The 21,027-nt window shown below is 37.6% G+C and overlaps 1 protein-coding gene across 9 annotated transcripts in view; it reads left to right on the top strand.

The window, feature by feature from the left end:
* Positions 1–17,463, top strand: part of RAB27A (RAB27A, member RAS oncogene family) — a 73,054-nt gene extending 55,591 nt beyond the window's left edge. For all 9 annotated transcript variants that reach the window (XM_045529639.1, XM_045529624.1, XM_045529649.1 and 6 more), the window contains 3 exons: positions 1,261–1,364; positions 5,650–5,773; positions 15,151–17,463. In XM_045529639.1, the coding sequence (XP_045385595.1) occupies positions 1,261–1,364; positions 5,650–5,773; positions 15,151–15,349 (427 nt within the window). In that variant the 3' untranslated portion in view covers positions 15,350–17,463. The remainder of the gene's footprint in view (positions 1–1,260; positions 1,365–5,649; positions 5,774–15,150) is intronic.
* Positions 17,464–21,027: the final 3,564 nt, after the last annotated feature.

Here is a 21,027-nt window from a genome sequence, read left to right as displayed (position 1 = left end):
CAGTGACCTGAGCAGAAAAAAGCTCAATAAGATCTGTTGCTAAATTAGCAGGGAATTTATCACTTGGAGATGATAATGGTGGCTATATTTCATGCAAGGTCAAAATGAATCCTTTTCAAAATGGACCTTTTCACTTTTTCTTTTCTTTTTCTTCGTTTTTTAGACTTACATACTTTTGTCCACTTACTTTTGCTATTTACTCAACCACAAGAAAGCTGCAAAGTTGCATGCGTTATTCTTACCTGATTGTTGAAACCTAGTGGAAAATCTGGTTAGAATTAATCCATATGGTCAGAGGTTACTTGACCAAAATAAGCCACATGAAATCTTGATATAAAGTTGCTTTTAGTTAGCTCTAGCTTTTGTTTTCTGTCACAGCTGCCTTGAAGGATTTTGTTTATTTTTTTAACTTTTTATTATGGAAAACTTCAGGCATTTTCAAAGCAGAGAAGATAGTATAATGAACCCATGTATCCATGACTCAGTTTCAATAATTATCCAGTTGTGGCCAGTCATATTTCGTGTATGTCTCTTACCACTTCTCACCCCTCACCATATTATTTGTAAGCAAATTCTAGACACCATGTTATTTCATTCATAATTATGTTGGTATGTAGCTCTGAAAAATAAGACTTTTTTGAGAAAAGCCTAATATTGCTAATCAGATGACAAATTTATACCAATATTTTCTTCCCTGGAGCTTGATTGTCATTTATAGGCTTTGCATGTATAAAGTGAGAGGAAACTGACTGGTAGAGGGAGAGAGAGGAGACAGCAGGATAAAGCCTTGGACGGCAGAGAACCAAGAAAAGATAGCGTCTGAATCAATATACTATTCTCACCCTTATGCCAAAGAAATAGTTTTCGGAGATAGGAGATTTCTGTAGAGACTGATGTTAAAAGGTCATGGAACACATTGCAGTGTCAAGACGAGCTTTCACAGAAGGAAAACATACACAACAAGTACCATGGCTTTTGGCCTAATTAACTCATAATTGTACAATAAACTGTTGGCTGAGACTAAGAGGTCACGAGCTAGTTCTCCTCAACCCTGTCCAGCAGGCTGGGTTTTCCAATCACATGGTCTGTTAACACTTAAGCTGATATGAATGATTAATAACTCTCCTACACACTTTTGGAATATCATTGTGTAATTTGTTATTGATAAACTTTTGTAAGAGGCTGAGAGTATTGCAGGTAGCTTTGTATTTCAGGAGTGGGGTTATGGCTTAGCTGACCAATTTGCTTCTGTGTTCCTAGGTTTCGTAGCTTGACAACAGCGTTCTTCAGAGATGCTATGGGTTTTCTTCTACTTTTTGATCTGACAAATGAACAAAGTTTCCTCAACGTCAGAAACTGGATAAGTAAGTGTTATTGTTTCCCTGTGTCCTGCTCCCCACTCTCTGGAATAGAATGTTCTCTTGTGCTCTGCTTCTGTTGTAAATTGTTTTAGAGGAACTCCTAGTTAGTGCAAGTGCTGTGTAAAGGAGAGGTTTTTAGTTTAAGGGCAAAGATAACTAATTGAAATACTCTGCTTTTTCTAGTAACATTTACTTTGATTTGTTGAGTACTTCCTATGCTCCAGGTACAAGGCAGCATTTTAAATGTAATCTCCTAATTAGTCTGTTCCAAGGCGATTTTGATCACTATTTTATAGATGAAGAAGTAGAAGGCTAGAGAAGTTAAATCTCTAAGTATCTGCTTGCCTATTGTGTGTTCTCAATTCTTGCATCATCCCTGGGTGTTAAATATCTATTACATAGATGTAGATATCTTTTGAAGGCTTAATGAATCATACACTTGGCCCTATAAGGTTCCATCTCTGCTTTTAGGGTCAGAGCATCTGCCAAGAGGACGCTGCCATGAAAATTCTACAACATATTAGCAAAAGTGGTCCCAGTGCAACATACATCAAGCTTCATTTTGGCTCTTTGGAGAGAGTCTAACCTCCAAATTGATTGGTTAATAGCCATTTAAAAGTCTGCCACTTGACCAAATAACAGCTTTCAAATGCATATTTTTCTTCTTCAGTTGTATTAGTGTAACCCTAGAGAATCTATTAGAGAAGACTGTGATATTAAATTCTTAACATCCAAATCTTTAAAACATTTATTTAAAAATATCTACTACTTAAAAATTACTTGGCATTTTGGGATTATGAAAGGGTAATTGGCTATAGATTTTTGTTTTTTTTTTGCCCCAAATGTGTTCACAGGAAGTGGCTATAGTTTTGATAATAGCCTTATTTTAAGATGAGTTTTAAAATAATTTACATAGCACCTTGAGGTTTCCAAAGCATTTTCACATACTTTGTATCTGATCTTCACAACCACCCTGTGAGGAGATCCGGGTTGATGTTGTGTCCTTATTTTAGGATGAGTACATGGCACCTTAGAGCAACAGACTTATCCAAGGACATGGAGATTTTGGCTTTCAGTTCAGTGGCCTTCTGTGCCTTTTCTCAAGTAAATTTGCCACTAAGAGTTGAAGAGCTATTAAATACTTCAAGTATGAGTTCCCCAAATGTAGTCATGCTTCCTGGGCTGCACTTTGCTAGATGCCTAGCCAGTTGTACACCTCATCACTTCCCTTGCAGCTGAACGGTGGCTATTTCTAATCCCTTATCCTCAGCCCATGCTTGTCATCCTCTCCTTGGCGCCTTCAGGGCACATTCTGGGACTCTCTTAAATCACATACTTCAGAAGGATTCCTAGAGAGTGTGCTCAGAAGCTTAGTGTTGAAAGATAGTCACCCTGTTTTTCACAGGTAGAAACTGAAACTCTCAGGTGTTAGATAAATGTCTGGGCTTTATAGGAAAGAAAAAAATCATGTAAAAACGTGTACATACACATGTATTTTTTTTTTTCCTTACAGAGTAAAGAATCTTTATTGCCCAGTTAGGTAAAAAGAAAAAAAACCTTATACGTATTGAAGGTTTCATGTCTCCAATGGAAAGTATTCCCCTTCCTCTCCCATTTAAACAAAAAGGTATAATATTCAATGTCAGAGGTGGTAATATAAAATCTTAATTAGGAATAAAAAGTTGTTAATTGTTTATATATTTTATTTTTCCTCTGCCTGTCAGCATTTTGAGTATTACAGGGATCTTTCCTTTTTTTCCATCCAAATAATAGCTTTAAAAAGTATATATATTTTAAATAAATAAATAAATAAATATCATATATTTATGTATGCATTTATAAAAATGGTGCACGCCAGGACAGAGACAGTGTTACATTGCAGTAGCAGCTGACCCTGGGCCCTGAGTGGCCAGGGAGAGGACAGCATGTCTGTCCCCTCCCTTTGCTTCTGGCAGGCCCTTCTCTCACAACTACGAATCTCTTCCTGCCCTCTTGGAGGGGTGATAAGAGCCGAAAGGTGAGGCCCGCTCAGTTTCAGAGACTGAGCGGTGAGCTGAGCCCTCTGGACCTAGATAGAAATCTGAAAGGAACTGGGTAGTGTCCTATTCAATGCCCTGTCTTCCTGGAGTTCAGAGGAGTAAGCAAGTCATGCTCACAATCATCCCTCATCCAGTGCCAGCGTGTTTTGTAAGGAACTTTAAAGTGGCATAAATTGCTAAACTTCCGCAGCCTCACACAAGTGGTACAAAAGCCCAACAATATATATTTAACATAGTTTCACCTCTCCATTTTCATTCCTATTATTCCCTCTGTCTGAAAAGCCCTTTCTATATTCACCCCCATTTTAAAAAACTAATTAGAGTTCTGCTCATTCTTTATAACCTGGCAAAAGTGGCTTCCGTGAAATTTTCTGTGATAACCTTAGTTGGGCTGGATTTTCCCCCTCCTCTTACCCCAGTTATAGTTTTCACTACACGTGGGGTCCTTATCACATCCTGCCTCACGCTATAGTTGTTTATGTATGTGCCTTTTTCCTTAGTGAGTTTCCTAAAATAACTGATTCATTCACTTTTTATTTAAGCATAATCTTTGTAGAAAAATTAGGGAAAAAGAGATGGAAAAAATCACCAATAATCACACTTCCCAGACTCCACCCCCTAAAAAAACCAGTATTAACCATTATTACTGGTAATACTCACACAGCTCTTATAAATGCTTTCATGTATTAACTTAGTGGTTCTTGAATGGGAGTGTGCATCTGAATCACAGGAGGGCTTGTTCAAACACAGATTGCTAGCCCCGGCATTCCTGAGTCAGTAGATCTGGGGTGGGACCTGAGAATTTGCCGCTCTGAGAAATTCTCAGGTGATGCTAACTAAGGGTGCTGGTCTGCAGACCTTACCAGGAAAATCACTGAATTTACTCATTTCATCTTAACCTTGACCTCATGAAGTAAGTAGTATCATTATCACCATTTACAGATAGGGAAACTGAGGCAGACAAATACCTTCCTCAGGGTCCCACAGCTAGTAAATGGCAGAGGCGGGATTCAATCCCAGGCACCCTGGGTCCCAAGTCCATGCTCACAGCCATGGTGCTGGACGTGTTAGGTGTTCACAGAGCACAGAGCCACTCTGCAGACCAGAAAGATTTCACAGTAGAGGAAACCATGAAGCAAGTCTCAAAGGAAGGTTGTGGCTGAGTATTCAAGGATGTGGGAACAGCCTGTGTAACAACATGCAGAAAAAAAAGGGCATGGCTGTTATTAGAAATGGTGCACAGTTTGGTCTTGCCCATGTAGGTCTTGTTACCACAGTTGCCCCTTGAAGGCAAAGAGCTGTCCTGAAATTCCACCCAAAGTATAAGCCTGTGTTCACGCTCCACAAATGCTTGCCGACTTGTCCTTCTCTTGAGAAGATAATAACATGACTTCATAATGAGGAACTAAAATGTCAACACTTTTCTGGTTAACCGTGATAAAAAAATAAATTAGGCCATACTCTTCGAGGTATGTCTCATTGTGAAAGTTTGGGCTGCTTTAATTTCACTCTGGGGTGTGGTGAGTAAGAAGTAAGGCTTTATTTTTCCTTCTTTGGGAGATTATTTAGCTTAGTGTGAAGCTCTTTTGTCTGAGTCAATTGCTTTTTATAATTATGCCTATTTACAGGTTTTTAGGTGAAATAAAAGCTATGGAAAAAGAATTATAGTCCCCTGCTTCCTTTTGGTTCCAGTGACAGAATTATTTACTGTTTATTCTGGGTCTTTTCGCCTCATTGAATCCTGCATCTTGTTTGTTTTAAATGAATTGATTCTGCCCTAGGATAAGAGAGAAATGTAAAAAACATTTCAGATGGAAATAGTTTATAGGAAGATAATTCTTTTCAAAATGTCACTACTGTGGAGAAAAAATATGTGAAAATCAGAGCTTTAAGATTAGCAATAAGCACTAGGAAATCTTCCAAGTTTCTTTTCAAGTGACCTCCATAAAAAAGTCAGGTGTTCTGTGTGTGTGCGCACATGTGGGCACTCAACATTTTGAGGGTTAGCACATTCTCTCATAACTATCTGACATAAATTAACTGGAGTATGTGCTTAAGAACAGGAGTGGTTTTATATTTCTGCCCTATCCATTCAGCTTTACAGATTAGATTATTGATGCTTTGAAAACATATCGGTTTCTTATATCTGTATGTACATTTGCAGCTTTCAAAGAACTTTTGCATGTATTCTCCTTTGATCATATGCTTACATTATTATTTACCTATAATAAACTTTGTTATATTAATAGGTCAGCTACAAATGCATGCATATTGTGAAAACCCAGATATAGTGTTATGTGGAAATAAGAGTGATCTGGAAGACCAGAGAGTAGTAAAAGAGGAGGAAGCCAGAGGACTTGCAGAGAAATATGGGTGAGTATTTTTGTGGAGAAATCTAGAGAAAGCACTTTCAATATAAACATCAGCACATGAGTGGGTAATGCAAAGATAAAAGTGAAAAAATTAAAGCAAAAAACTCAGCTATAGGCCTTGGGAGGTGTCAAGTACCTCTTTTTCTACATTAATATTATCTGATAGTGGTGGGAGCCATAGAAAAACCATGGGGTGAGGGCTTCCTTCAGTGCTTTGGTTCTGTTTTCTCAATCTCTTGGCATTTGCCGAAAGACAGCTTTGAATGCAAAGGCACTGTGTATGTAAGGCCTTCTTTCTGAACTACAAACAGGAGACTCCTGGGATAAGGAAATTTCAAAGGCAGTTCATATACTATTGTAGAGAGTTCTAGCATATGCAATAAATATAACAAATAATAAAGCCTTATTGGGTATTGCAGACTGGGTTCTGGTTTTGAAATGTCTATGCTGGGAGAGGGGTGTAAGATCCCTTTTGGTTTAGGCTATGTTTTTCTGGTGGAGGGTCAGCAAAATACTGTCTTTCTCCTCAAGTTCTGGGAACAGGATCGTAGTAGCAGCTGCATGAATTGGATGTAAAAGAAGTGGTCAGTTGTTGCTTATGAAAGTGTTAAAGTGTTAAGGTCACTTCTACAAAGGAATTTTTACTTTCCTTTCCTTCTACTTCTCATATATTGAGGATCCAAATGTAATTTCAAACCTGGTATTGAAAGTGGGAGGCAGCAATCAAGTTGAGAAGGGAGGGGAAGTGGAGTGGTGTGGTGTGATGGGCTGGGATGGTGCCCAGCTAGCAGCTTTAGTGGTTAGGCAGAATCCAAGGGGGCCAAGGATTCTGGCCTTTCCCTTTTCCCTGTGTGACCACTGCTTTGTCCTTCCTTGGGTTGATGGAGGTTCAGAAAGCTGATAGGGTTTACACTGCAAAGAGAATGGAAGGACAGGTTGGCCAGGTGGGAAGAAGCCAGACTCTGGAAAGCTTTGAATACCAGGTAAGGAGATTAGATTTGATCCCTCCCTTTCAGGGAGTTGCTGAAAGCCTTTGAGCATGGGAGGATGCTGTGTGTGCTTTTCCAGATCAGTCTGGGGGCTGTAAAATGGAGGGAGGGAAGAGTAGAGACAGGGAGACCGCAGTGATCTGTGAGATGGGTAGAGGCTGGATTTGCAGAAAAGGAAAAGGAAGAATAAATCAGGAAAAAAATACACTGGGTGAGGCAGAACAGGATTTTAAACCTTTCTCAATTCTAGCTCATCTGGGGGGTTCTCAGCAACTATAGGCTTACTCTGGCAAGGATTTCCAATTGGATGTGGAGGCTTTTACCCTAGGGTAGATGGTGTTTAACCACATTAGAAACATCTGGAGAGCATTTAACAAATGCTCGTGTCTGGGCCTCACTTTTGTGCATCTGACATAATTAGTCCGGAGGAGTTCATTATCAGCCAGGGTTCAAAGGAAGAAACACCTGCATATATATGAAGGGCTCTGTTACAGGGATTCAACCACATGCAGTTGTGGGAGCTGTTAAGCCGTCTCTGTACGGTGTTGTCTTTGTGTCTGATGCTGAAGCCTGAAGTCCACAGGACAGGCAGCCAGGAAGGGAAGGTGGATATAAAGTGGAGCATGGATGAAAAAAGTGAGAACCAGCTGGGACCCATAATGACAGACTGAAACCCACATCAGTTCTTGTTGCCTCTGACCTGGACCGTGTGGGCATGTGCAGGTCTGGTTGCCGGTGTAAGCGGATGAGATGAGCCAGCAGATAAGCAACAACATACGAGAGCATAAAGCGGCTGCTGCTTCACTTCTATCCCCAAATCTCTTTTGTGGTCCACACCAGAAACGGAATTCTAGGGAATGCTGTTCAGCCTGGCCAAGTTGACATATTACAAAGCCTGGGCATTTGGTACCTTTTAAAAGCTCTCAACATGATTTTCATGTACAATGGTTGAGAACCACTGACCTAGCTGATTCCAAGGTGGCTGTTGGCAAAGCCTCACAGGTGGTTCTGATAAGCCCCCCCTCCCTGGAGAGGCACTCATGTAATGTGGTGGAAAAGAAACACAGGGAGAGGTCAAATACCACAGAGAATACCCAAGTGTTGAAGCTGGGAGCTGTGTTGCAAGCCTAAGGAGGAAGTCAGCTATGAAGCAATGGAAACTGTGTATCTAGACCATGCTTTTGAGAACTGTGTTAGTAAATGGAAAAAAAAAGGCAGTTAGGGGAGTTAGATCAAACAAGTATGTTCTCAAGCATTGGGGGAGTGTCAGGATTGACTTCTTCCCCCTCTGGGCTGCTTTAGCCCTTTGTCGTTTTCCTGTGTTCTGGTTCTCAGGATTCCGCAGCCTGCCTGGAGTCACAGGGCTGGACATAGGGCCGTCTGCCATGTCGGGTATCTGAGGATGTGGGGACTTTGAGCTGTGCCCAGCTCACGGTGGCTGGGGAGTAGTTCATAGAGAGGGGCTTAATCTATAGTTTCCTAGTTGAGTTAAAATGAAAAGAGAGGGATTAGCAGAAAAGAATAATTGAAACTCGAAGAAGGAAAAGGGATGGAAATAATTCCTTCAGGATTTAGGAAGCATATAGTGTTGCTCTATAGGCTGTTGGCACTTTCAGAGGAAAATATGATCCATCAATTTGGTTCACACGCATTTCACACATTTGGCTTAAAGTTTAATCATTATTTTCACAGAAATCTTATTTCATTCTTAATTATAACATTTTTATTGGTTGCATATGCAACCAGTAAAGGACTTTGGTGGTCAGTTAATCCAAAAGGGTACAATTTATGGTAGATCTTCATATCATTGATATGTTGTCTGCTAAATTTACATTTTTTGTAACTATTGTGCTGTCTTCTATTCTCAACTCATAAAAGTGGATCGTTGGCTCACAAGTGGTTCTCTGGAATACACATACATTCAGAGAATGAAAGACCGTGTCAGAAAAACTTTGCAAGCCTAATAAAGAATGTTACATGCAGATATGGAACATAAATTTGTGTGTGCTGGGACAAGTATATCTGAGAATAAGGAGTTCACACAGCAGCTAAAAGTGGAAAAGGTGAACTGTCAGCATGACAGTTTTTTATTTTTACCAGCCTTAGAGTCTATTTACTTCTAATTTTCTAGCTGATTTTTGCTTTTGTTTTTTGCTGTCAAACTCGGTTAAGTTATAGTATGAAATTCTTAGCTCACTTCCCAACAAAACAAGTGATCTCTCTGGTAAACCAACTGAATTTTCCTAAGACAAGTGCAAAATAATGCTTTCCAGTATGCTATTAATATATTTAGTAATATTGTCAGTGAAGTAAGAAAAGAGAGAAAACCAGAAACTTTTGCAAACTTGTACTTCTGCCAGCCAAACAATTAATGTTCACACTGTTGCTGAAACTTTTAAAAATATCTACACAGTGACAAATATTTAGAAGAGAAAGTAGAATGAAACAATGGCAACATTCCTTTTTTGGATGACATTGTTAGATCTCAGCTTTCAGTGTACATCAGAATCACCTGAACACTGGGTCTCGCAATTTTTGATTCAGTAGGCCTGGGCTGGAGCCCATAAATTTATTTTTCTAACTAGTCCCTAAATGCTGCTGCTGTTGGTTCAAGATGGCACTTTGAGAAAACCAGTGTAGACTCTCAGGTACTATCAGGTATGCTTGCTACTATCAGACATTTTCCTTGGCAGGTGTGCATGCTAGCAGATATTTTCCTTGGACAAAGTCATTCATGCACAGAACATGGAACAACTGTCTCCTTGTGTCATGTGTGGGTGAGGGAAGTGTGCACAAATGACTTATCATTGGAAAATCCATGCTTAAAGAGAGGAGGATTTTTTTTCCTTGCACCATTAATTATAGCAGCTATGATATAGACTGGGAAGGGACACTGAGATTGGTACTAAGGGAATACCCAACCACAAGTGAGCATATGATGACTTCACTCTGAGTAAAAATGGTTGCATCAAATTGCCTGCCCACACTGCTTTATTCACAGAGGGTTGTTGGTGGTCATAATAAGATTTTGTTCTTCATTTGGAGTTGAGGGAAATAGAGAACAATTGTGACAATGATCAAAGCGTGACAACTGAATATATGTATTTCATGTGCTGTGCAAAGAAATGGGCAGTAAATTTAATATGACATTTTCCCCATTGAAGGCTGCTGGCTGTTGGTGAGGAAGATACTCAAGAGTTTCTGGAAGGAAAGAGGAATTAAAACCTTTACTCACAACATTAATAATCTCAGTACACATAATTCCAGGGGTTTGAAGTGGCTTAGTTCAGCAGAATGCTCAGTGTCTTACCTAGTCTGATGAAATGTATGACTATCTTGATCTCTAAAAGTTTTATTTTTGCAAACTTGCTGACATCCTTTCTTGAGCTGAGAAATAAATTAGGGATGTATCACTGGGCATGTTTTAAAACCACACAAATAAACCACAGTCAAACATACAAAGCCTGATTTGCAGAGCCCCGTTTAACTCAGTAAAGGATCTAGATTTCATTTGCTGCAATCTCCCGGGTTTGAACAGTCAGCATTTCCTGTAACTGTTGTTCATTTAGCATCTAACAGACAATGAAAAAGTAGCGAGACTCACTTCTCACTTTAGTGAGAAATTTCTCCATAATTTCTGGAACCACATGTGAGCCAAAGATCTAGAACCATTTGACAGAATCATCAAACATATTTGCTATAATTCCTGGAAACTTCTAACTGGTGTTTAGCATCCTTTGGTTTTATGGGAGTAAATGATAGAAAAGAAATCAGCTGGATGTGGATCATGACCCATGGCCTGAGTGAGATCTTGGTGAAAAACTGCAAAGCCATTATGTCCCTTTCATTGATTTGCACCTGTTCATTTAATTTTTTTAATTTAAAAATTTAAGATTAATCTATTTTTGAAAAGCACATTAAAGTTAGTCTACATGTATTCCAAGTGGCCATTTACAGACTATGATTAGCAGCACAGAATTTTTTCAGGCCTTTGGCAATACTGCTCCATGGTAACGTTACATTAGCACCACCATGTGGACAGAAGGAACAATATCCTCCCATGCTTACACTGGGGACAGTTGATCATCTTAAACTTAAGGGACAATTATTAAATTTTTTCCAAATAAGTTTTGGGAAAAGCAGAATATTTTTGAGAGAAGAAATTAAATCCAATTAGATTAACATTTATTTCTGGGTGCTAGGCTTGTGATAAACACTTTACATCTATTTTCCTGTTTCCTCTCTACCATGACCCCATGGAGCTCTGTTACTTCCCTTTACAGATGGAGAGGCAGAGGTCTCAGAGTTGGAAATGGGGATATGGGTAGTTGGCTCTAGAACCCAGAATCTTAACTTTATTTTTTCCTTTATCCTCACTTCCCTTCCCAGTCTAGACTTTGAGATATTTTTATATTGCTTTAAAAACATATAACATATCTAATAAAAGTATTCAGATAAAGTAGCTTAAACTCTTAAAAGTGAGCATTAAGAAGATATGGACATAAAAATATTTCTAATTCCATCTAGTAGACTTCCAGTGCCCTTAGGGTAGGCTGCACAGTCCCACTTTCAAATGTAAGAACAAGGCACATTTCTGTCTCTGGGATACCATTTCCTTAAGAAGGAAAGTCTTAATTCAGAGTCTTTTCTGTGGATCTCATATAGCTTTTTTTTCCTCTGGCAACTCAAAAAATTGAGTGTAGTGATCTCTAGCATTCATTTATTTATGTAGAAATGAAAATTTTATTGCCCCACTTGCTCAGAAAACTCTGAATGATTAAAGACTTTAAAATTGTTTACCTGACTCCTGGTTGCATGACCTGGAGGTTCACGAATGGCAAGAAAATACACTTTTAATTAAAATAAGTGTATTACTTGACTTTGGAGTTATAATTCTAAACTTTATCTTGTTAATATTGCATATCTTTTAATATGAGTGACTTAAAAATTTATAACTTAGCTCCTATACCTTGAAATTCTACCAGTTACATATTTGCTTAAGCTAATAAACATTGAACTAGAAGCATTAGTCATTTATACCTTGGCATTAGTCAATAAAGTAAGATCCATTTTTTTCTCCAGTGTTTAGTGAAGATCACTTGAGGAGTGAAGGGTTTGATGAGGCCTGAAGGAGGCAGATGCTTTGGGGCATGAAGCATTTGGCTAGGACAGGTTGAGCAAGCCATCCATGATGTAGGGAAGCATGGTCCCAGGTACCAGAATTAGGGCAGTACTGTAGATTTTATAGACAAGCTGCGTTGTAGATTAAACTAAACTTTGTGGGCTAGTTTGGGAATTTAATGTTTACAATACTCTTAGTGACATTGATTCTTTGGGATGATATGTTCTGAGCTTTAAAAAATAAAATTACAATTAAAATCTTGTGACCTAATCCATTTCTGTGTTGGAAATAAGAAACATTTATCAAATGTTTACTATGTGTCAGGTTCTGATCTAAGTGCTTTAAATATCAACTCATTTAGTCCTTTCAAGAAGAAACTGATATTCCTTGGCATTTGTGGATGAAGCAACTGAGCCACTGAGGTTAATAGTTTGCCAGAGTTACACAGTTGATAAGATGTAGTGCTAGGATTTGAATCCAGGCAGCCTAACTCCAGAGGTTATGGCTCTTAACCATTGTTCCATACTGTCCATAACTTCCATGCATAACTTTTACAGTTTTCAAAGTGCTTTCAGCTGTGTTTTCTTATTTATGCCTCAGAAATATCTGTGAAGTAATTTGCAGGAGCTGAGGGGGAAGTAACTATGGAAAGTAGAAATAGCTAATTGGAGATTGAGTTGAGGAATTGAATGGGGTTTGAAGTCTCGAGTTGGAAAGATGTTTATCATTGATTTTGAGAGAAATTTAAAAAAATGAGGCATACAGTATTGTGACCTAGTAATTAAAGCAAGTTTACTGCTTAACTATTTTTTTTTTGTATTTCTAATTTATTCTTGGGGGGGGGTGTGAACTTTTCAGTTGCTTTTCTATGTAATAGTATATTTATGAATGGTGATTGAATGCTTAAACTCTCTCCTTAAGTATAAGAAATGTTCTGTAGACATTAATGGATTTTTTTCATGGATGTAATTGAGAAAGATCATGATGAAGAAAATTTAAGTATTTTGAGAATTCTCAATCTAAAATTCCATTCCTAGAGCAATGGCAGAATCACAAACTGTCCCCAGGATTTAGCTCAATAATATCATAGGTACTCGATAAATAAATGTTTATTGAATCCAATCACAAATAATGCCCTCTTCACAGTTTTTAATCAAATATCATATGTGACTGGGGTGACAAAAATATATTATCTTCATTTTATGGGCAAGGTGAGAGACTAAGATGGAGGAAAAAAGATTGACAGTAACTAAAGAGACAGACAGGAGGTTTAAAAACTGCTAAGACCAGGTAATTTTCCCAACAATCTCTTCTCTGATTAAGATATTTTAGAGTCATCAATGAAGGGGTAATAGCACATGGGCATGGTGGAATCAGTGGAGCAACTGTGTCTTGCAGAACTCACAGATGGGTGGATAAGTGCTCAAATCAGATGATAGTTTCTCAACCAGTCTCTGTTAATAATAGCTATGTTACAACAAGAGAGAATTGCAGCTGCAAGGCCTGTCAGCTCCAAGAGGAAGTGTGCAGATAATAAGGCAGCATCATGAGGAATCATAATGGAGAAATAGCCTTATGTCCCTACACATGTATATCCCCTAAGTGTGCTTCTTAGTGACATCAGAAGTGGAACAGTTCTGAAAAGACCTGTAAAAGCATGCATAGAAAATGATAATATTTGTAACCCAGCTACTTTGGAGGCTGAAGCAGGAGGATTGCTTTAGCCTAAGAGTTTGAGACCAGCCTGGGCAATATCATGAGACCCCATGTAAAAAAAAAAAATCATACACACACAAGAAAACAACAACCAAAGAAACCTTACAAAATTATTTGTACAGCTCACTGGGATAAATGCATAAGGCTGCTCAAGGTTGGAGGATACAGGCTCAGAGACTCTGGATGCTGCAGGCCCTTTTCAGTTGCCCCAAGGGCTGAGGGATCAATGTCATCTCGGGTATACCTATAACACACTGCACACAAACATGCCTTGGCTCTATTTTAGACTGTATACCTGGAAGTGGTGTTATTGAGGCATAATGCATGCACATTTTCAACTTTACCAGTTATTACCACATTATTTCCCAAAGTAGTTATAACAGTTTATACTTGCACCAGCAGTAAGTGCAAATTCCTCTTTTCACACTCCTTGGAAATACTTGGTATTGGGAGATTTTTATATTTTTTGTCAATGTGGGTTTGAATTATATGCCATTATTCTAGTTTGCATTTCCCTTATTTTTGGTGAGGTTGAACATTTTTTCATAAATGTCATTTCTGAGAATTTCCTGTGCATATCCTTTGTCAATTGTTGTATTATCTTGTTTGGTACTTTACTTAATTTGAGGAATCATTTATTTTTTTTTCATTGCTAACCCCTTTTTCAGTTATATGAAATACCATCTGTTTTGGTCTGTGACTCATCTTTTGACTTTGCTTATGATGTATGCTGTGGCACCAAAGTTTTAAATTTTAATATTATCAAGATTATCAAACTTTTTCTCTGTGGTTTGAGTTTCAGTATCTATATTAAGAAAGCCTTCTTTAGCACAAGAATGGAAAAACAAGCACCACATGTGCTCACCCTTAAATTGGTATTAACTGATCAACACTTAAGTACATATATAGTAATAACATTCATCGGGTGTTGGGCAGGTGAGAGGGGGAGAAGGGGATGTGTGTATACATACCTAATGGATGTGGTGTGCACTGTCTGGGGGATGGCCACGCCTGAAGCTCTGACTCGGGTGGGGCAAAGGCAATATATGCAACCTAAACATTTATACGCCTGTAATATGCTGAAATAAAAAAAATTAAAAATCACTATTAAAAATAAGAAAGCCTTTTTTTTTATCACAGTGTCAAAAAGATAATCTCATATTTTCTTCTAAAAGTTCCCAAGTCTTTTCACATAGAGGACTTTACACAGTTTTTTATACTGTGAATAAAGTTTTAAATTCTGAAAGTTTTAACTCTATAAATGTTACTAAAATATATGTTACAGAAATATGCTCCCTTAAAAAAAGAATAAAAATTGATCTTTTGAAGATCAGTTGTCTAAAATTCCCCCAGTTTTGCATCTCTGTTAGGAATGCAGTGTGAATTATTTTTATTTTATTGCTTTTTTTTCACTTTTTAATGAACCCTCGGGTGGTAAAATGTTATCTTCTGCGTTTGTACTCTACTTATTCTTTAATTTGAATCATCAAGGGCAAAGGTCACTGTCCTTTCCCTGCATGTATTGTTACCTAAGTTTTATCTGTCTTCCAGAATTCCCTACTTTGAAACTAGTGCTGCCAATGGGACTAATATAAGCCAAGCAATTGAGATGCTTCTGGACCTGATCATGAAGCGAATGGAACGGTGTGTGGACAAGTCCTGGATTCCTGAAGGAGTGGTGCGGTCCAATGGTCACACCTCTACAGATCAGTTAAATGAAGTCAAGGATAAGGGGGCATGTGGCTGTTGAAAAGTCAAGTAAGCGACATAGTAATTCAAGTGGCCCGTGCCTGTGATCTTCTCTATGATTGATACTTGGTACAGTGAGAGATGAGTGGGCATTGTATACAAACTGCTTCTCACCATCTCCATTAGACCTATCAATAAAGCATCCAGTTTTAAAATTAATTTCTTGCACTTTGTAAATATTTCTTTAGGATTCAGCCTGAGAGTTAGGAGAAATGTTTCACAGAGCCAAAAGTGCCTTATAGAACCTTAGCATATGAGGGTAGATCACTCTGGGATTCAGGATTTTGCAGCCGCAGAAAAATATATTCATTACATAGAGTGATGGAGGATACTGTCCCTGCCTTAATGTAGATAGGCACAGAGTCTCACATTTGAGATCTTAGAGGCAGTTGTAAAACTATCACAGTTTTGAATCCAAATTTAAAAACTCATACCATAGGTGACCTTCTAAAATGCCATCTAAATCATTTGAATGTTAAATAAGAATATGTACATACATCAGTTAAATGTCGTTGAGTATTAATTTTATGTAAGCATTCTCTTTAATGTGACTATAGGACAAATTATGGCCATATCCATAGACCCTAGATAAATTGGATTGACCAATTGTACACTCCCTGTGGCTTTTTTGTTGGTGGGAAAGGGATTGGGGGTGGGGAGAGGGGTGGCTTAATGTAGTCTGAGCAACTGAAGTGGCACTTCTGGCCCCTCACTATATTCCCATTGCTCTGAATGGTTGATTGAAGGGTCCGGGAACTTGATTTTATAGCCCCAGGTCACTGTGATCCGTGCGTTTTATGCTTGGCCTAGGTGCTGGCCACATCTGAACATTGCAGGTGCTTGTGCTGAAGTTATTTGTGTAGTAAATATTTACATTGTTTTTCTTCGTATTTATAATGTTGATCTGGCATCCTCAGGCTGCAGTTTCAATTAGCTTGTAAACTACTCATCTGTGCCCTCACCATCAGGATCTGTATTGTTGATATTTGCAACCTGTTTTACTTTTCCATTGGTTGAATTAAAGGAATTTTTTTTTTAATTACATAAAATGTCTGTTTGCTATTTGGTGGAAGAAAGATGTTTGTATGTAAGCAGTCACATGTCTACTCTAGTTCAATATAAGAAAAATAAAGTATTCTATAGCCTGTAGTTTTCATGGAGATCATGGGCATTTACTATACTTGCTGGCACTTGCCAAAACCATGTATTCTGCTTCATTGCCAAGGTGTCTTCATATCAAATTAAAGGTGGTTTTACAATATGATTCATGGAAGTTGTTTATAATGTTCAAAGGTATTCATTTAAGGGAAAATTCTTATTTGTTAAAGTGCTTTAAATAAAGTAAATTAAAATTTCCAGAGAGCTTAATGGCTATATAGAAAGAAATATCACTCATTATAATTTAGATAAAGAATAAAAATAAATGTATTTTGTGGTGACAAATGTTTGCAAGAACAGTGATTAGAGAAATACAAGTATTATGAAAAATAGTTACTTTTATATAATTTTCAAATGGCTTTTTATTGAGCACCTGTCATGTTTTTTGCCACTGTCCTACCACTCCCATAACAAACTTAGCCACAGTCAGTATTTCTATCCCTGAAATGAGGGCTGCTTTTAAATTACAAAGAAGTCCTGGAGGCCTAGGCATTTGAATTGTGCATTCTAGTGAGGGAAAGATTCAGATGTTTCAAGGGCAAGGTCTTAATCACACAGTGGTGCCTTCTAAAGTTACCATGAGACAACCGTGGAGTACATCATAATTTTATAGCTATGCATCAGGGCATATTTTATATGGTCTATTTGTGTAGTCAAAAATAAGAAAATGTATGTTTCGGTTTTCAAGAACCAAATGAGTAAGTAATTACAGATTCCCTTGGCCTTAAATATATAAGTAAATGTGTATATATGATATAGTATACACATAAGAACCACCTTTAATTATTGAAATAAATAACCAATATTCTTTTTGGAAATCATTCGTTTAAATTTGATATTGAAGTACCATATTTTTATGTGTCCACATATTTTTCTATTTACAAGCCTGTGTAAAAGTGAAGTGTATCTTCAGTGAACCATGTATCAATTGAGCAAATAAAAAAAAGTGATACAGTCTGTCAAGTTTGTGTGTGAACATAACTTCATTTCCCATCACAAGTTTCAAACCAGAGGTTGTAATGCCAAAGGAAACAAAATTCAGGGATATGTGTTCCATTAGGTGCTCATTGGAGGGACAGCCAAGACAACATATTCTTGAAAAAGTAAGTCAAAATGTTACCATCATACATTTACTGAGTACCTGTATTTGGGAAATGTTGTAGTAGGTAATCTCAGATAAACAAAACAAGGGTGCTTAAGGCCTGAACTAGGATGAGCTGAGAGACAGTGCGTGAGACATTGGGATGGGTTTCAGGGTATAGGCATTGATGGGATGAGGAGGGAATAAGTGTGGAAAGATAACTTCTCTAATTTCCTACCACTGTCCACCTCACTCATTCTTTTCAGGCACACTGGCCACCTTGGAGCAGTCAAATGTGTTGCTGCCTCAGGTGTTTTGCATTTGTGGTTCCCATATAGGCTGGAGGACTAGCATCCTCTATATGGCTCTCTCTCCTAGCCTGACTGTTCAAATGTCACCTTGTCTGAAAGGACTTTACTGACGACCTTGTGTGAAACAGCAGTCAGTCCCCTCATGGCCCCAGTCAGACTGTCACTCATTGACATTCTGCTTTGCTTTTCTCCATATCACTCATCACCACTTCATGTATTAATATTTACACTTGATCTTAGCCAAAAGGCCGAGAAGTGATTCACTTGATATGTTTGTCTGCAATCCACTCTTCAAAATTGTCACCATCTCCCAGAAAAGGACCTGATACACAGTAGGTACCCAAATGTTTGTTTATTGCATAATGGACTTAAGAGGTAGCAGGGTCAAGTGAAAGACTTTTCAAAATAGGAGTCACTACTAATGTTGAAAGAAAGAGTAGTAGAATTTCATCTATTTAAGAGGTGTTCAATAAGGAATGTTTTAGTTGGCATTTTTATAAACTGGAAATCTCTGAAGAGGTATTTTCCAGGTCTTCTGTTTTTGACAAAATGGGTGACTATTTAACTGGAAAACTCTCCCATTACAAAGTACTTACATAATGCTGGATAAAATATGAAGAACGTATTTTTAGAAATGTATTGTTGATTTCTCCAGAAAATAAAGGAAATACCATACCCCTCCCCCTAAAACCAGACAATAACAGAGGGAACTTACAACAACCTGATGCTGAGTTTAGTTTTCTTTTGGCTTGGTTTTTCCAGTATTGGTAGTCAGGATACTTGGTTATACTACTCAGCCATAAAAAAAATGATGAACTAATACCTATTGTAGTATTCTGTATGAAACTGGAGACCATTCTTCTAAGTATCACAAAAATGGAAAAACAAACCCCAAGTGTACTCACTATTAAATTGGAACTAATCGATCAACACTTATGTGCACATATGGAAATAACATTCATTGGAAATCAAGCAGGTGGGGGGGAGGAGGGGATGGGTAAATTCACACCTAACGGGTACAGTGCACACTATCTGGGGGATGGGCACACTTATAACTTTGCCTCAAATGGTACAAAAGCAATTTATGTAACCAAAACATTTGTATCCCTGTAATATTCTGAGATTAAAAAAAATACTTTGGGTGGGGGGAAATACTTGGTCTTAACGGCTATATTCTGTTAGGAGGGAGAACCTTGGGCCTATTGGGAGTAGGGTCTGGAACTGAGAGCCCATCATTTCCAAATACACGCAAAGCCGGGGCCTGGTCTATGTCCCTAACCTCCTGTGATAAATTTGTAACCATAAATCTGCTCTTACACAGGTTTGAAGTTCAAGTTTATACTACCTAATTTTTCTGGGACTGTTAAGAAATTAACACAAAAAATTAACATTAAAAAAGTGTTTTGCTGTGGATTACTTGGTAGAAGCAAAGCAAAAGTGTTTTCAGAGGCAACATCATTTCTCTCTCTTACTCCCAATCATGAGCAAGGGCCAGTAGACCAAACAGCAGGATGTGGCATTTAAGAACTTCAAATAATAGACTTGTCAGATGGAGACCATAAAGTAAAAATGTTTAAATAATTGTAAAAATTAAAGGAATTGAAAAATCTGGAAAACGAAGAGAATTTTAAAGATACCAGACTGGTTTGAATTAAAAAAAAACCAAAACTTTCCAACAATGAAAAACATAGCCTTTGATATTCAAAACTTAATGGTTAGAGGTTTAATGGCAGGTTTGACAGAGTTGAAGAGAAAACTGGTGAACTAGAAGATAGGTTGGAGGAAGTGATACAGAATTCAGGGAGAGAGAAAGAGAAAGTATTGGAGAGGTAACTAGATACAGAGGGAAGAAAAAAGCTCCAACATATCTAGTAGGAATTCTAGAAAGAAATTGGAGGCAGAGGCACTATATGAATAAAAGCCAAGAATTTTCTAGTACTGACAAAAGACATACCCTCAGATTCAGGAATCGTAAATCCCAAGCAGGATAAATGAGAAAAAATAGTATTTCCAAGATTTCAGTTCAATTGTTTTTGGAGGGGGAATACATATTTTCCTCCTCTTCCTCTTACATTCCATTAAGATAGTTGGAAAGAAAATTTTCTAAGGCTGGTTGCTCAATCATTCAATCCAAAGTGAAGCACTGAAAGTTGGGAAGACTGATGAGGCTCTTCCATAATTGTTGAAAAGGACAGGAGAGGGAGATTAAAGAAGAGTGTTAATGAAATAATTTTTGGTCTCTTGGTTGACAAAGTATTGAGAAGATGTTTATTACTAAAATTTCTAGTATGTGCCTTTGTTATTTAACATTTTTCTGTACATACTGTCCAAAGGACTACACAAAAATGTATCAGATAAAATGAAAAAGTATATTTGCAGATTATAACTAGACAAACTGATTCTACAGTTAAAATGAAAAAGTAATGAATAGCCAGAGAAATAATAAGAAAGACAAGGAAGGAAGGGAGAGGAGGTAAACCCAGTTATTTAAGAAACTACAACAATTTAAACATTTGGGAACTGGCACATAAGTAGATAAAACAACGGAACAAAGCAGAGTCCAGAGACAGACCCATAGTAAAGTGACATTTTGAATCAACTGGGGAAAAGATGCCTTATGCAACATATATAGTATTGGCAGAAAAACACTGGAATCCTATATCATGTATCATTCCAGATCAGTCGAAAATTCAAATGTGGAAAATGACACTACAAAATGTAAGAGAAAAATATTTGAAAAACAGTTCTAGAGTGGGAAATGCAGTTCAAAGGAAAATACCAAATCCAAAGCCATAAAAGATTGTATAAATCTGAATATATACAAATAAAACATTTCTGCATGGAAAAATACCATAAGCAATTGGTATACTGATAAATTGGGAAATAATTTCCAAAGGGTGGACCTTAACATGCAAAGTGCTGTTAAAAATCAATAACACAATAGAAAATTCTGTAAGGACATTAACAGGCAATTCACAGAAAAAAACGGACTTCTAACATTGTAAAAGATTCTTAACCTTGTTTATAATTAAATAAATGCAAGTTGAAATAATAATGAAATATATTTTCACCTTAGGTTGGTAAAGGTCACTTTTAACAGGGGTGTTGTGAAATAGGCATCTTATTGGT

Source organism: Lemur catta, chromosome 1 (assembly GCF_020740605.2).
Source record: "Lemur catta isolate mLemCat1 chromosome 1, mLemCat1.pri, whole genome shotgun sequence".
Taxonomy (NCBI): Eukaryota; Metazoa; Chordata; class Mammalia; order Primates; family Lemuridae; genus Lemur; species Lemur catta.
The sequence above is the reverse complement of the archived record's forward strand: the minus strand, read 5'-3'. Positions and strand labels throughout refer to the sequence as shown.